The following is a 17,662-nucleotide window of genomic DNA, read 5'->3' as shown; positions in this document are numbered from 1 at the left end:
GCCAACAATGTAGAAAGGGGTGGTGACGTTTCAAATGAAGACTGAGTTATGACCAAGAAATTCTAAAGAACGGAGAGGGAAATTGCAGTGCAATCTTTTCTTCATAGAGGCGACAATAGAAATGTAGCATTTCGATTAAATTTTTACATTTTCCTTTCGAATTATGTCAAAGTTCGCTTACTCTTTTTAGAAAGTCAATAGAATTTTTCAAATATTCTACACGTACTCCCTTCAAAATAATTAATTTCATGATAAAATGTTTTCGGAAAATGTAATTGTTCTTGAAAAAGCGTAGATATGTAATTTTTTCAATTAATTTAGAGGGAATGGATCGATTAACAGTAAAATCTTTTGATTGAATTTAATATTGATTAAGGATTAAATGGATAAAAATAACTAAAACAATTGCAATATCTGAAACTTCAGTCAAATGATAAACCTCACACATATCGTTTGTTTTTTCGGCCTTGGTCCAAACCAAGACGTTTTTTTATAATATCTCAATGGCTTCGATTTTTGAAGGATCTATATGCACTCCTTTTTCATTTACTATGTGACCGAAAATAGTAACTTCTTTCTGAGCGAACCGACATTTTTTTAACTGTAGCGTGAGACCCGCTTCGTTTAACCTATTTAGGACGTATTCTAAATACGTCAAATGCTGATCCCAATCCTCTCTAAGAGAGATTAAGTCATCTAAATAGTCAATTAACTGGAAATAATCGGCGTCTCTAAAAATTTCGTCAATTAATAGCTGGAAAGAGCTAGGAGCGCTGCACAGCCCAAAAAGGGAGTACATTAAATTCGTACTTTGCCATATGAGTCACAAAAAGCAGTTTTAGGTCTGCTCTACTTGCTAATACCCAGATTTAAGGTCAAGTGTTGTAATGTATTTCGGTCTTCCTACCCTAGCTAACATGTCCTCTAAATCTTGTCCCAATATAAAGTCTCTATTGAGGGAAGGTACTATGTAGAATTTAAATTTAAATTGTTTCTCACTTTCGTTTGACTTAAGAGTAAAGTCTAGTTCGTGAGAACCTTTTGTAAAAGTATATCGGCCATCGCCCCAAACTACACAATCTAATTGTTCATCTTCAGGTAATTCTGAAGAGTTTCTATATTTACAAATCTTTTGCCACTGATCTAAACTGACAAAAGAGGCATCGGCCCCACTATCTAACTTAGCGTGAACTGTCGCGTATTCAAAAGCAACGGGAATGGTAACCCTTTTATAAACTGAACCCTTCCTGACGGATTCGATCCTCAGGGGAAACGCGACACGCTTTTTGGTAGGTAATTTATTGGGCACCGGGAGAGGGACCACGTGGGACCTCTCCCGTCTGGGCTTCCCCCGACTTGCTAATCTTTTTTTCTTGACAGTCGGGTGCTAGATGACCTGGTTTTTGGCAATTATAACATGTGATAGTACGTGTAGAGGGGTAGGACAAGGCCAATTGACGACCAGGAGATTTTGATCTCTGATTATAATATCTATTATAGGATCTTTGACCTCTATTGGAGTTATTAACCTTACCTTTGGCTCAAGAGTCTAAAGGTTGTAAGGGATATTCCCATTGAGGAGAAGTAGGAGGATTACAAGGGCTTTGACAATGCCCGGGGGAACACTGACTATGGGCCGAGGCCTTATTAGCTGGGCAAGAGGACTCAGCTGTAACCTAAGGTTTAGGGGGTGACCTCATCTTTTCAGCATTCTTTTTCCTAACTTCGATATCCTTTTCAATTGTTTTACAGGAATTCCTTAATTGTTCCATTGTAGTAAATTTCAAGAAGAGGAGAGGAGTTCTTAGTTCATCTTTCAAACTACTTTTAATAATAGGAACTAACTCCTTTTCGGAAAGAGGATGGGTCATCCCTAAATTTAACTTCATAACCTCCCCGAAAAAATCCTCTACCGACTCCTTATCTTTCTGACTCCTATGGGAAATCTCTATTTTAAGCTTAAAATCAGCTTCTGAGTCTCTAAACTGAGCTTTAAAATGTCTTTTAAAGGTCTTCCAAGCTAAATGAGGATGGGCAGGGTTTGAATTACAAATATCGTCATACTGACGGATTAGATCCCTGTACCAATACAAAGCATGCCCTCGTAAAAGGAGAGGCACGGCTGCTAACCTATCTTCATTTGATAACTTGTGGAATTTAGTATATTCCTCAAAAGCAGCTAAAAACTCCGAGGCATTATCGCTAGAAGATCCCATAAAGGCTAACCTTTCTGGCGGTTCAATAGGGACTTTTCCCGTCTGAGAAATTGTACTTCTATTTATTAATGTGGGTAGATCCCAAACTAATTTATCCAAACTAGTAGCTATAGCTTTATTTACTGCTACATTTTGGGCTACGGCATTAGCCTGTGTGGTAGAATTATCTGCCAATGTTTGGAGTAAGGGTAATATAAAGGATCTTAATTCGTCGTCGGTAGTGTCTGGTCCAAACTGAGGGATTTTCCGAGACGGAGACATTTGAGTTCCAGTTTTTTTATCTCTAGGATTAGGTAATGTAGTTGTAAAACTAACTTTAGGCTTAACACTTTTGGACGCTGATTTAGGAGGGACAAGGGAATCAATCTTAGTTTGAGGAGGGAAATTTGAGGGAGTTGAACCTCCCTGGGGAGCAGGAATGCTCTTATGCGGGAATAATTGATAGGGAGAAAATCCTAATACTGAAGAGGCTGCAGTCCTCTCGAATCAGAATCTTCTTCGTCCTTCTCTTCTTCAAGGCGAAGAATCCGGTTAAAATTCTCCAATGGATCATCTGTTTCTGGCGGTGCTAGCGTGTCGCCATCGTCCCCCGCAGAGGCAAATAGATCTTCCTTGGAATTAGCTTCCCCTTTATGTAAAGTAGAATCATCCTCCTCATCCTCAGATGTTCGAGGCGACCTCCATTGTTGTTTGTTATCCGAGTAAGCCATTATTTATTTTAATTTAAATTTACAATAATCAAAATAGTTTAACAAGTTCAGTTTATACAAAATAAATAAGTTAGTTATCTTAATTCAGTACATTAATTATAACGATAATTTTATCTTTAATTTATTACTTAAATTAGTCATGATTAATCTTGATTTAATTTAATTATATTTAATCAAACCAACGTGGAAGGGAGGGCGGATATACCGACAATGATAAAACAATTTTTCTACGGGACTGACCAAGGCTTAAGGCCTAGTGTTATCGGGTCCCTGTTCGGGCGCCATTTATGTAACCTTCAATCAAATAATTTAACTAAGGGAGAATCTCCCGAGGGCCATAAAAATGAATTAAAGACAACTTACTTTAATAATCCAAAAATAGAAGAACATCTTCTAGACTTTATTGATTTAATCAAATAACTAAGGGATAAAGATCCCGAAAACTACTACATTAATACAAAACTCCGTCCTTGGAGAGGTTAACTCAAAAAGGAGAGAACTGCTCTCCACCGAAGCCAATAGTAACTAACTCTAACTTGCAAAAATATCGCAGTAAGTAAAGGGGAGGAGGAGCAGCGTGGGAAATAAGGCGGTGGCACAGGGCAAATGACCAGTTTAAAAATTGCGTGGTCCAGTTTAAAAATTAAATCGGAGGGGGTCAGTGGTCCACTAGACCACTAAGAAAATTCAAGGGTAACCAGATTCCAGACATTAACTCAACTATTTTAATTATCCACTTCTTTAGTTTAGCAGACGACGCGCACTGGTCAATGGTCATGGACCAGTTCATTTATTCTAGGCCAGAAGGGTCGCTGGCCCAATGTCCAGTTTTAAAAAAATCCTTATTTCCCAGCCTGAGGAGGAGTATGTAGCATGGAGGCATAACACCCTGCCAGATCCAAGGAGTAGAAACTCCAGGAATCTGGCAGCCATGCTACAAGGTAGATCTTAATAGCGTTGCGGTTTTACGCCGTTGGTTCTTATCAACTAGCCATAGGGCAAGATTTATTTCTTGGCGTTAGCCAGTCTACGGTAAGCCGTTGCGTCTCAAAGGTCAGCCAAGCTATTGTCGAGATTTTTACGCCCGAGGCAATACAATTTCCAGTAACCGATGAGCAAATCTTGACTAACAAGATTGGGTAATGAGAATGCTTTTAATTTAGAGAATTTGAGATATTATAATTTGCTATTTCGCCGAAAGATTTAACAGAGTTGCAGGATTTCCGGGCGTAATTGGTGCAATAGACGGTACACAATTTGCAATTATAGCACCGGCAAGTAATGATGAGGAATACAGAGAGTATCTGTATGTTAACCGGTAAGGATTCCATTCGATTAATGCTCAAATTGTAGGAAATATCAGACAAACTTAGTGGCTAACAATATAATACTAAATTTATTTCCATATAAATTCCATAGATTTGCGACCACAATATGCGTATCATTAATTGCAATGCCAAATTCCCAGGGTCTGCTCATGACTCCCATGTTTTTCGTATGTCTCAAGTGTCAGCACATTTAGAAAGAGCGTACACTGGCGGAAAAAAAGATTTTTGGCTCATTGGTATAAATTTTGAAACCTACTTATTTAGTTTAGCAACATAATTTTTACACGATGACACACAGGTGATAGTGGATACCCTCTAAGGCCTTGGCTTATCACGCCAATAACCCAAACTGCAATAGGTTCCCTTAATACGGCTTTGACCGAGCCCTCACACAAACGCGGCAACTGATTGAATGCATGCACTATTGGTCTACTGAAGCAAGTTTTTCGGTGCTTGTTATTACATCGCACTCTTCACTATCATCCTACAGCTGCAGCTAAAATATTCTACACTTGTTGTACGCTTCACAATATGCGTAGTGACGCAGAACATCGACCGGAAGACGATGTTTTCACTGAGTCAGAAACATCAAGCGAGAGTGAATCTGATGAAGCAGTAATAGATGATAGGAGAAGAAGAAATAGACAAGCGAGACTGAGGAGAAGATAAATTAGACGAAAAAGGAGGGCAACAGTATTTGATGTTCCAGAGTTTGCACCCGGTCCAAACGATAATTGGCTTCACGCTGGTCAAGGAGTGAGAGCGCATATTGTACGCTATGGGTTGCGGCAAACTCATGCCTTGAAATTATTCAAATATATTGTGACTAGTTAAGAGATAATCTTCAACTCTCTTAGTTTATTAAAACAAAAATCAACAAGTGAAAAGTAGCATTTATTTGTTTTTGGTCATAGCTTCCACGCGCTGTACGATGACACCCATGTGACTAGCTATATCACAAAACGCTTGAGCCATTTTCTCCAATGATTTAGCTTTCTCCCTTTCAACAACAGTTCTTTCCTCCATGGCTGTTTTTATTCCAATGATTATATTGTTTTTATTGTCCTCGATTTCCTTCAATGTATCAGTAGCTTTATCAAAATTTTGACTATTTATCGTGCGGGCATTCTTTCCTAAACGTTCAAAAATTGTTTTTTTTAGTATAATAAAGTTAGATTAAACTTTAGATTTCCTTACGTCGTTTCCTACTTGGTTCAGCATCCTCTTGATCCTCACGAGGGTTTGCCTGTTGTGCGTTATTAACTGCAAAGTGGAAAAATTCCTCGAAAATGATAATTACCGGAAACAACTGACAACCTTACCACGCTCCTCGTCATTTAAATGGTTAGTAACAGGGATACCTACCCCCCTGGTTAAGTCTTTTGCGAGTGACTCCTTCCCAACTTCATTTGAAGCAATTACCTCGAAACTGAAATTACCATCGATGTCCTCTTCAATATGAATTTCTTCTGGGGGTTCTTGAATTACATTATCTAAACTAATATAAGAGGGCCCTGCTACTTCCGTTTCGATGGAAAGACCTACTATTTCCGTTTGCTGTGACCAAAAAACATGTTAGCAAAATACACAACACATACCTTTTTGATTAACAGATATTAGTCAGAGGGTGTGTTGTTCTAATTAATAACCGTTTTGGAGCTTACGTTTTCTTGTTGAAAGCCTATTTCAGGCACTGCTACGTTACCTTCTACACATAGTGCACCTATAACAGCTAACAAACGTTTTTCTAAATCTGTGAGCTCGAGCGGGGATTTTGAGCCACCTCCAGTGCCACTCTGGGCCTTTTTTATAGCTGCAGCCTTTCCCTTTGTTTCTGATTTCCAATCAGCCCACGACTTAAATAATATAAACAACACATTTGAAATGGCAACCGTATGTGAAGCAATGGTTTTCAAACCTTTTTCCACTTCTTAAGATCTTTCGTAGGACCTAAACCGTCGGCATTAAGGACATCTACTAATTGCTCCCACAATCTGTCTTGAGCTACTCTAGTAAATTCTGCGGTAAATCTACCAGAGACTAATTCCGGGTGGGACTCCATGTATTCCACCATCAATGAACGTTGATTGCAAGAAACCTTCCCTAGTGGAAGAAACGATTGGAAACCAATTGGGAAAATGCAGTTCAGAAACCAATTGGGAACCAATAGGAAACCAAAAGTGTTTTCGTCACATTTCTGATAAGATTGACCAATTACCGACCCATTAGAATGACCAATTACCGACCCATTAGAATGACCAATTACCGACCCATAAGACTGACCAGTTACTGACCCATAAGTCTGACCAGTTACCGACCCATAAGACTGACCAATTACCGACCCATAAGACTGACCAATTACCGACCCATAAGACTGACCAATTACCGACCCATAAGACTGACCAATTACCAACCCATAAGACTGACCAATTACCGACCCATAAGACTGACCAATTACCGACCCATAAGACTGACCAATTACCGACCCAAAGGACTGACCAATTACCGACCCAAAGGACTGACCAATTACCGACCCATAAGACTGACCAATTACCGACCCAAAGGACTGACCAATTACCGACCCAAAGGACTGACCAATTACCGACCCATAAGACTGACCAATTACCGACCCATAGGCTCACACAGAACATATGAAATTAATTAATAATATGGCGAACAAACTAATTACCACAGGCTCCACAATACTAATAAAACCTTTACATTTGAAATATTTTATTTTAAAAAGGAATTTTTTTTTTTGGTTTTTTCAATTTGGCGCGGCAATAATTATTTTTCGCAAATCGGAAATTTTTTGGGTCAGGGCGTGGTTCACTGCCTTAGCCGCCATCTCCAGGGCAGACTGATCTTTCCCCTTTTTCTTGGTGTAGTAGCGAACACTACCTGCAATAATAACAGTTACTATTGTATGATTGATAGAAACTTTTTAAGGTTTCATTTTATTTAACTTACTCTTAATAGCCGAAACCTTTTGTGGAGTAAGAGGTGGCCTCGCTTCTAACGCCTTAGTTTTTTTGAACCTATTTGACGATGTTCCTGTCAAGCTTCTATTAATTAGAGTTCCACTCCCCCACAAAGCAACAGCCAAGTTCTTGGAAAAAATTGATTCATTTTGGGCCATAAGGCACTGCTCCCATTTTTCTTTGCAAATCGTCACATTGTTTCCTAGATAAACCTGAAAACATAACTCATTAACTATTGTTATGTCGGTTGAATAACTAGACTGCAACTTTTACCAATTAATTATTAACATTTATTAGCTTAAATTCATTCTTATTTTCGCTTACAGAGAGAAAATTCATCTACCTTCACTAGATTCAATTACATATTTGCTAAGCTCATTATCCATATTTCTGATTGAAAAGATAGATAATTAATAAGAGCTTTCTTACCATTTCATCTACTTCATCTAGAAAGGCTTTCCCCTTAAATTTGTCCGAAATATCCGGAGCAGAAGCTGAAAGAAATCAAAATATTAAATGAAAATAAAATGCTAATATCATGCAACAAGAAAAATTAATATATCATAATGAAACTCCCCGTTAGATTTATTTGGAACACTTAGGATTGTGCAAAAGAGTTCAATTCATTTACACCTTATAACACTTTGTACATTCTGACATTTCAATATGAATTTGTGAGAAACTGAGAATGACACAAAAGCCTCCCAAAAAAAAGCACACACACACCCACACACACACTTACGGGCACACGATTGACACTTGGGGACCGGTAAGGAGTGATTGACATCTGAGGACCCAATTAACTATAGTTCATTAAAAAGAGGATTTCATAATTAGTTGAGCGCCGTAAAGCATATAATTAAACACTCGCTGTGGAAAAAGAACCCAAGACATTTATATGTAGGGACCTGAAAACACACGATATTTTCACCGCATAAATGGGGACCTTAATTCCAGATTACTTTCAAATTTTAGATATAGATGTCGCTAGGTGAAAGTCCCCACTTGTCAATGAAGTCACTGCGTGGATCTTGAAAGTGTATAATCAAAAAATGTCCCCAGATATAAGGTTGGAAGACTGTTTAGGTCCCCACTTGTAAACCTGAAATCAGCTCAAAACTTAAGTGTTAAGCCTTTAATAGGTCCGATTACCTAAATTTCATTATAATAATCAATATTTAAAATATAAAATTAAAATATACATGAAATTAGAAAATGTGTGTTTAAAAGACCCCACTTGTCTGTTGAAATGACTGTGAAGGTCCCCACTTGTAAATTTATATCGAGTGTGAAAAATGAAATTGAAATACTTGATTGAACCATATAGGCTTTGACACTAATTTATAACCTAATAATTTATACACAAATGTCCCCAGATATAAGGTTGGAAGATTGTTTAGGTCCCCACTTGTAAACCTGAAATCAGCTCAAAACTTAAGTGTTAAGCCATTAAAAGGTCCGATTACCTAAATTTCATTATAATAATCAATATTTAAAATATAAAATTAATATATACATGAAATAAGAAAATGTGTGTTTAAAAGACCCCACTTGTCTGTTGAAATGACTGTTAAGGTCCCCACTTGTAAATTTATCGAGAGTGAAAAATGAAATTGAAATACCTGATGGAACCATATAGGCTTCGACACTAGTGCAAAATCTAATAATTTATACACAAATGTCCCCAGATATAAGGTTGGAAGACTGTTTAGGTCCCCACTTGTAAACCTGAAATTAGCTCAAAACTTAAGTGTTCAGCTAGAAATAGGACTGATTACTTAAATTTCATTCTGATAATCAATATTTAAACTATAAAATTAAAATATACATGAAATTAGAAAATGTGTGTTTAAAAGACCCCACTTGTCTGTTGAAATGACGGTGAAAGTCCCCACTTGTAAATTTATCGAGAGTGAAAAATGAAATTGAAATACCTGATGGAACCATATAGGCTTCGACACTAGTGCAAAATCTAATAATTTATACACAAATGTCCCCAGATATAAGGTTGGAAGACTGTTTAGGTCCCCACTTGTAAACCTGAAATCTGCTCAAAACTTAAGTGTTCAGCTAGAAATAGGACTGATTACTTAAATTTCATTTTGATAATCAATATTTAAACTATAAAATTAAAATATACATGAAATTAGAAAATGTGTGTTTCAAAGACCCCACTTGTCTGTTGAAATGACTGTGAAGGTCCCCACTTGTAAATTTATCGAGTGTGAAAAATGAAATTGAAATACCTGATGGAACCATATAGGCTTTGACACTAATTTAAAACCTAATAATTTATACACAAATGTCCCTAGATATAAGGTTGGAAGACTGTTTAGGTCCCCACTTGTAAACCTGAAATTAGCTCAAAACTTAAGTGTTAAGCTTGAAATAGGACTGATTACTTAAATTTCAATATAATAATCAATATTTAAAATATAAAATTAAAATATACATGAAATTAGAAAATGTGTGTTTAAAAGACCCCACTTGTCTGTTGAAATGACGGTGAAGGTCCCCACTTGTAAATTTATCGAGTGTGAAAAATGAAATTGAAATACTTGATTGAACCATACAGGCTTTGACACTAATTTAAAACCTAATAATTTATACACAAATGTCCCCAGATATAAGGTTGGAAGAGTGTTTAGGTCCCCACTTGTAAACCTGAAATCAGCTCAAAACTTAAGTGTTAAGCCATTAAAAGGTCCGATTACCTAAATTTCATTATAATAATCAATATTTAAAATATAAAATTAAAATATACATGAAATAAGAAAATGTGTGTTTAAAAGACCCCAATTGTCTGTTGAAATGACGGTGAAGGTCCCCACTTGTAAATTTATCGAGTGTGAAAAATGAAATTGAAATACTTGATTGAACCATACAGGCTTTGACACTAATTTAAAACCTAATAATTTATACACAAATGTCCCCAGATATAAGGTTGGAAGAGTGTTTAGGTCCCCACTTGTAAACCTGAAATCAGCTCAAAACTTAAGTGTTAAGCCATTAAAAGGTCCGATTACCTAAATTTCATTATAATAATCAATATTTAAAATATAAAATTAAAATATACATGAAATAAGAAAATGTGTGTTTAAAAGACCCCAATTGTCTGTTGAAATGACGGTGAAGGTCCCCACTTGTAAATTTATCGAGTGTGAAAAATGAAATTGAAATACCTGATGGAACCATATAGGCTTCGACACTAGTACAAAATCTAATAATTTATACACAAATGTCCCCAAATATAAGGTTGGAAGACTGTTTAGGTCCCCACTTGTAAACCTGAAATTAGCTCAAAACTTAAGTGTTAAGCCTTTAATAGGTCCGATTACCTAAATTTCATTATAATAATCAATATTTAAAATATAAAATTAAAATATACATGAAATTAGAAAATGTGTGTTTAAAAGACCCCACTTGTCTGTTGAAATGACTGTGAAGGTCCCCACTTGTAAATTTATATCGAGTGTGAAAAATGAAATTGAAATACTTGATTGAACCATATAGGCTTTGACACTAATTTATAACCTAATAATTTATACACAAATGTCCCCAGATATAAGGTTGGAAGATTGTTTAGGTCCCCACTTGTAAACCTGAAATCAGCTCAAAACTTAAGTGTTAAGCCATTAAAAGGTCCGATTACCTAAATTTCATTATAATAATCAATATTTAAAATATAAAATTAATATATACATGAAATAAGAAAATGTGTGTTTAAAAGACCCCACTTGTCTGTTGAAATGACTGTTAAGGTCCCCACTTGTAAATTTATCGAGAGTGAAAAATGAAATTGAAATACCTGATGGAACCATATAGGCTTCGACACTAGTGCAAAATCTAATAATTTATACACAAATGTCCCCAGATATAAGGTTGGAAGACTGTTTAGGTCCCCACTTGTAAACCTGAAATTAGCTCAAAACTTAAGTGTTCAGCTAGAAATAGGACTGATTACTTAAATTTCATTCTGATAATCAATATTTAAACTATAAAATTAAAATATACATGAAATTAGAAAATGTGTGTTTAAAAGACCCCACTTGTCTGTTGAAATGACGGTGAAAGTCCCCACTTGTAAATTTATCGAGAGTGAAAAATGAAATTGAAATACCTGATGGAACCATATAGGCTTCGACACTAGTGCAAAATCTAATAATTTATACACAAATGTCCCCAGATATAAGGTTGGAAGACTGTTTAGGTCCCCACTTGTAAACCTGAAATCTGCTCAAAACTTAAGTGTTCAGCTAGAAATAGGACTGATTACTTAAATTTCATTTTGATAATCAATATTTAAACTATAAAATTAAAATATACATGAAATTAGAAAATGTGTGTTTCAAAGACCCCACTTGTCTGTTGAAATGACTGTGAAGGTCCCCACTTGTAAATTTATCGAGTGTGAAAAATGAAATTGAAATACCTGATGGAACCATATAGGCTTTGACACTAATTTAAAACCTAATAATTTATACACAAATGTCCCTAGATATAAGGTTGGAAGACTGTTTAGGTCCCCACTTGTAAACCTGAAATTAGCTCAAAACTTAAGTGTTAAGCTTGAAATAGGACTGATTACTTAAATTTCAATATAATAATCAATATTTAAAATATAAAATTAAAATATACATGAAATTAGAAAATGTGTGTTTAAAAGACCCCACTTGTCTGTTGAAATGACGGTGAAGGTCCCCACTTGTAAATTTATCGAGTGTGAAAAATGAAATTGAAATACTTGATTGAACCATACAGGCTTTGACACTAATTTAAAACCTAATAATTTATACACAAATGTCCCCAGATATAAGGTTGGAAGAGTGTTTAGGTCCCCACTTGTAAACCTGAAATCAGCTCAAAACTTAAGTGTTAAGCCATTAAAAGGTCCGATTACCTAAATTTCATTATAATAATCAATATTTAAAATATAAAATTAAAATATACATGAAATAAGAAAATGTGTGTTTAAAAGACCCCAATTGTCTGTTGAAATGACGGTGAAGGTCCCCACTTGTAAATTTATCGAGTGTGAAAAATGAAATTGAAATACTTGATTGAACCATACAGGCTTTGACACTAATTTAAAACCTAATAATTTATACACAAATGTCCCCAGATATAAGGTTGGAAGAGTGTTTAGGTCCCCACTTGTAAACCTGAAATCAGCTCAAAACTTAAGTGTTAAGCCATTAAAAGGTCCGATTACCTAAATTTCATTATAATAATCAATATTTAAAATATAAAATTAAAATATACATGAAATAAGAAAATGTGTGTTTAAAAGACCCCAATTGTCTGTTGAAATGACGGTGAAGGTCCCCACTTGTAAATTTATCGAGTGTGAAAAATGAAATTGAAATACCTGATGGAACCATATAGGCTTCGACACTAGTACAAAATCTAATAATTTATACACAAATGTCCCCAAATATAAGGTTGGAAGACTGTTTAGGTCCCCACTTGTAAACCTGAAATTAGCTCAAAACTTAAGTGTTAAGCCTTTAATAGGTCCGATTACCTAAATTTCATTATAATAATCAATATTTAAAATATAAAATTAAAATATACATGAAATTAGAAAATGTGTGTTTAAAAGACCCCACTTGTCTGTTGAAATGACTGTGAAGGTCCCCACTTGTAAATTTATATCGAGTGTGAAAAATGAAATTGAAATACTTGATTGAACCATATAGGCTTTGACACTAATTTATAACCTAATAATTTATACACAAATGTCCCCAGATATAAGGTTGGAAGATTGTTTAGGTCCCCACTTGTAAACCTGAAATCAGCTCAAAACTTAAGTGTTAAGCCATTAAAAGGTCCGATTACCTAAATTTCATTATAATAATCAATATTTAAAATATAAAATTAATATATACATGAAATAAGAAAATGTGTGTTTAAAAGACCCCACTTGTCTGTTGAAATGACTGTTAAGGTCCCCACTTGTAAATTTATCGAGAGTGAAAAATGAAATTGAAATACCTGATGGAACCATATAGGCTTCGACACTAGTGCAAAATCTAATAATTTATACACAAATGTCCCCAGATATAAGGTTGGAAGACTGTTTAGGTCCCCACTTGTAAACCTGAAATTAGCTCAAAACTTAAGTGTTCAGCTAGAAATAGGACTGATTACTTAAATTTCATTCTGATAATCAATATTTAAACTATAAAATTAAAATATACATGAAATTAGAAAATGTGTGTTTAAAAGACCCCACTTGTCTGTTGAAATGACGGTGAAAGTCCCCACTTGTAAATTTATCGAGAGTGAAAAATGAAATTGAAATACCTGATGGAACCATATAGGCTTCGACACTAGTGCAAAATCTAATAATTTATACACAAATGTCCCCAGATATAAGGTTGGAAGACTGTTTAGGTCCCCACTTGTAAACCTGAAATCTGCTCAAAACTTAAGTGTTCAGCTAGAAATAGGACTGATTACTTAAATTTCATTTTGATAATCAATATTTAAACTATAAAATTAAAATATACATGAAATTAGAAAATGTGTGTTTCAAAGACCCCACTTGTCTGTTGAAATGACTGTGAAGGTCCCCACTTGTAAATTTATCGAGTGTGAAAAATGAAATTGAAATACCTGATGGAACCATATAGGCTTTGACACTAATTTAAAACCTAATAATTTATACACAAATGTCCCCAGATATAAGGTTGGAAGACTGTTTAGGTCCCCACTTGTAAACCTGAAATTAGCTCAAAACTTAAGTGTTAAGCTTGAAATAGGACTGATTACTTAAATTTCAATATAATAATCAATATTTAAAATATAAAATTAAAATATACATGAAATTAGAAAATGTGTGTTTAAAAGACCCCACTTGTCTGTTGAAATGACGGTGAAGGTCCCCACTTGTAAATTTATCGAGTGTGAAAAATGAAATTGAAATACTTGATTGAACCATACAGGCTTTGACACTAATTTAAAACCTAATAATTTATACACAAATGTCCCCAGATATAAGGTTGGAAGAGTGTTTAGGTCCCCACTTGTAAACCTGAAATCAGCTCAAAACTTAAGTGTTAAGCTTGAAATAGGACTGATTACTTAAATTTCAATATAATAATCAATATTTAAAATATAAAATTAAAATATACATGAAATTAGAAAATGTGTGTTTAAAAGACCCCACTTGTCTGTTGAAATGACGGTGAAGGTCCCCACTTGTAAATTTATCGAGTGTGAAAAATGAAATTGAAATACCTGATGGAACCATATAGGCTTCGACACTAGTACAAAATCTAATAATTTATACACAAATGTCCCCAGATATAAGGTTGGAAGACTGTTTAGGTCCCCACTTGTAAACCTGAAATTAGCTCAAAACTTAAGTGTTAAGCTAGAAATAGGACTGATTACTTAAATTTCATTCTAATAATCAATATTTAAACCATAAAATTAAAATATACATGAAATTAGAAAATGTGTGTTTAAAAGACCCCACTTGTCTGTTGAAATGACTGTGAAGGTCCCCACTTGTAAATTTATCGAGTGTGAAAAATGAAATTGAAATACCTGATGGAACCATATAGGCTTCGACACTAGTACAAAATCTAATAATTTATACACAAATGTCCCCAGATATAAGGTTGGAAGACTGTTTAGGTCCCCACTTGTAAACCTGAAATTAGCTCAAAACTTAAGTGTTAAGCTAGAAATAGGACTGATTACTTAAATTTCATTCTAATAATCAATATTTAAACTATAAAATTAAAATATACATGAAATTAGAAAATGTGTGTTTAAAAGACCCCACTTGTCTGTTGAAATGACTGTGAAGGTCCCCACTTGTAAATTTATCGAGTGTGAAAAATGAAATTGAAATACCTGATGGAACCATATAGGCTTCGACACTAGTACAAAATCTAATAATTTATACACAAATGTCCCCAGATATAAGGTTGGAAGACTGTTTAGGTCCCCACTTGTAAACCTGAAATTAGCTCAAAACTTAAGTGTTAAGCTTGAAATAGGACTGATTACTTAAATTTCAATATAATAATCAATATTTAAAATATAAAATTAAAATATACATGAAATTAGAAAATGTGTGTTTAAAAGACCCCACTTGTCTGTTGAAATGACGGTGAAGGTCCCCACTTGTAAATTTATCGAGTGTGAAAAATGAAATTGAAATACTTGATTGAACCATATAGGCTTTGACACTAATTTAAAACCTAATAATTTATACACAAATGTCCCCAGATATAAGGTTGGAAGACTGTTTAGGTCCCCACTTGTAAACCTGAAATTAGCTCAAAACTTAAGTGTTAAGCTTGAAATAGGACTGATATAATAATCAATATTTAAAATATAAAATTAAAATATACATGAAATTAGAAAATGTGTGTTTAAAAGACCCCACTTGTCTGTTGAAATGACGGTGAAAGTCCCCACTTGTAAATTTATCGAGAGTGAAAAATGAAATTGAAATACCTGATGGAACCATATAGGCTTCGACACTAGTGCAAAATCTAATAATTTATACACAAATGTCCCCAGATATAAGGTTGAAAGACTGTTTAGGTCCCCACTTGTAAACCTGAAATCTGCTCAAAACTTAAGTGTTCAGCTAGAAATAGGACTGATTACTTAAATTTCATTCTGATAATCAATATTTAAACTATAAAATTAAAATATACATGAAATTAGAAAATGTGTGTTTCAAAGACCCCACTTGTCTGTTGAAATGACTGTGAAGGTCCCCACTTGTAAATTTATCGAGTGTGAAAAATGAAATTGAAATACTTGATTGAACCATATAGGCTTTGACACTAATTTAAAACCTAATAATTTATACACAAATGTCCCCAGATATAAGGTTGGAAGACTGTTTAGGTCCCCACTTGTAAACCTGAAATCAGCTCAAAACTTAAGTGTTAAGCCATTAAAAGGTCCGATTACCTAAATTTCATTATAATAATCAATATTTAAAATATAAAATTAAAATATACATGAAATAAGAAAATGTGTGTTTAAAAGACCCCACTTGTCTGTTGAAATGACGGTGAAGGTCCCCACTTGTAAATTTATCGAGTGTGAAAAATGAAATTGAAATACCTGATGGAACCATATAGGCTTCGACACTAGTACAAAATCTAATAATTTATACACAAATGTCCCCAGATATAAGGTTGGAAGACTGTTTAGGTCCCCACTTGTAAACCTGAAATTAGCTCAAAACTTAAGTGTTAAGCTTGAAATAGGACTGATTACTTAAATTTCAATATAATAATCAATATTTAAAATATAAAATTAAAATATACATGAAATTAGAAAATGTGTGTTTAAAAGACCCCACTTGTCTGTTGAAATGACGGTGAAAGTCCCCACTTGTAAATTTATCGAGAGTGAAAAATGAAATTGAAATACCTGATGGAACCATATAGGCTTCGACACTAGTGCAAAATCTAATAATTTATACACAAATGTCCCCAGATATAAGGTTGAAAGACTGTTTAGGTCCCCACTTGTAAACCTGAAATCTGCTCAAAACTTAAGTGTTAAGCCATTAAAAGGTCCGTTTACCTAAATTTCATTATAATAATCAATATTTAAAATATAAAATTAAAATATACATGAAATAAGAAAATGTGTGTTTAAAAGACCCCAATTGTCTGTTGAAATTACGGTGAAGGTCCCCACTTGTAAATTTATCGAGTGTGAAAAATGAAATTGAAATACCTGATGGAACCATATAGGCTTCGACACTAGTACAAAATCTAATAATTTATACACAAATGTCCCCAGATATAAGGTTGGAAGACTGTTTAGGTCCCCACTTGTAAACCTGAAATTAGCTCAAAACTTAAGTGTTAAGCTAGAAATAGGACTGATTACTTAAATTTCATTCTAATAATCAATATTTAAACTATTAAATTAAAATATACATGAAATTAGAAAATGTGTGTTTAAAAGACCCCACTTGTCTGTTGAAATGACTGTGAAGGTCCCCACTTGTAAATTTATCGAGTGTGAAAAATGAAATTGAAATACCTGATGGAACCATATAGGCTTCGACACTAGTACAAAATCTAATAATTTATACACAAATGTCCCCAGATATAAGGTTGGAAGACTGTTTAGGTCCCCACTTGTAAACCTGAAATTAGCTCAAAACTTAAGTGTTAAGCTTGAAATAGGACTGATTACTTAAATTTCAATATAATAATCAATATTTAAAATATAAAATTAAAATATACATGAAATTAGAAAATGTGTGTTTAAAAGACCCCACTTGTCTGTTGAAATGACGGTGAAAGTCCCCACTTGTAAATTTATCGAGAGTGAAAAATGAAATTGAAATACCTGATGGAACCATATAGGCTTCGACACTAGTGCAAAATCTAATAATTTATACACAAATGTCCCCAGATATAAGGTTGGAA

At 34.2% G+C, this 17,662-nt stretch overlaps 1 protein-coding gene across 1 annotated transcript; it reads right to left on the bottom strand.

Annotated features, from left to right (window-relative positions):
* Positions 1 to 6,970: 6,970 nt before the first annotated feature.
* LOC149640900 (BEN domain-containing protein 5-like) lies at positions 6,971 to 7,895 on the bottom strand. Its single transcript, XM_089850536.1, has 4 exons — positions 7,886 to 7,895; positions 7,665 to 7,729; positions 7,225 to 7,447; positions 6,971 to 7,155 (listed from the first exon to the last, which is right to left on the bottom strand). The coding sequence occupies exons 1-4, from the start codon at positions 7,893 to 7,895 to the stop codon at positions 7,022 to 7,024; spliced, it is 432 nt and encodes a 143-aa protein (XP_089706662.1). The 3' UTR covers positions 6,971 to 7,021.
* Positions 7,896 to 17,662: the final 9,767 nt, after the last annotated feature.

The sequence above is a fragment of the Phalangium opilio genome, unplaced genomic scaffold, assembly GCF_054372755.1.
Source record: "Phalangium opilio isolate 3A_F unplaced genomic scaffold, DU_Popi_V2 ptg000092l_1, whole genome shotgun sequence".
NCBI lineage: Eukaryota > Metazoa > Arthropoda > Arachnida > Opiliones > Phalangiidae > Phalangium > Phalangium opilio.
This window is presented reverse-complemented; position numbering and strand designations above follow the sequence as displayed.

Coding starts and splice junctions, on each gene's coding strand:
- LOC149640900 (XM_089850536.1), bottom strand. Junction 7,448..7,664: donor TAGATGAAGTAGATGAAATG/GTAAGAAAGCTC, acceptor TTATGTTTTCAG/GTTTATCTAGGAAACAATGT. Junction 7,156..7,224: donor AAAGGTTTCGGCTATTAAGA/GTAAGTTAAATA, acceptor TTATTATTGCAG/GTAGTGTTCGCTACTACACC.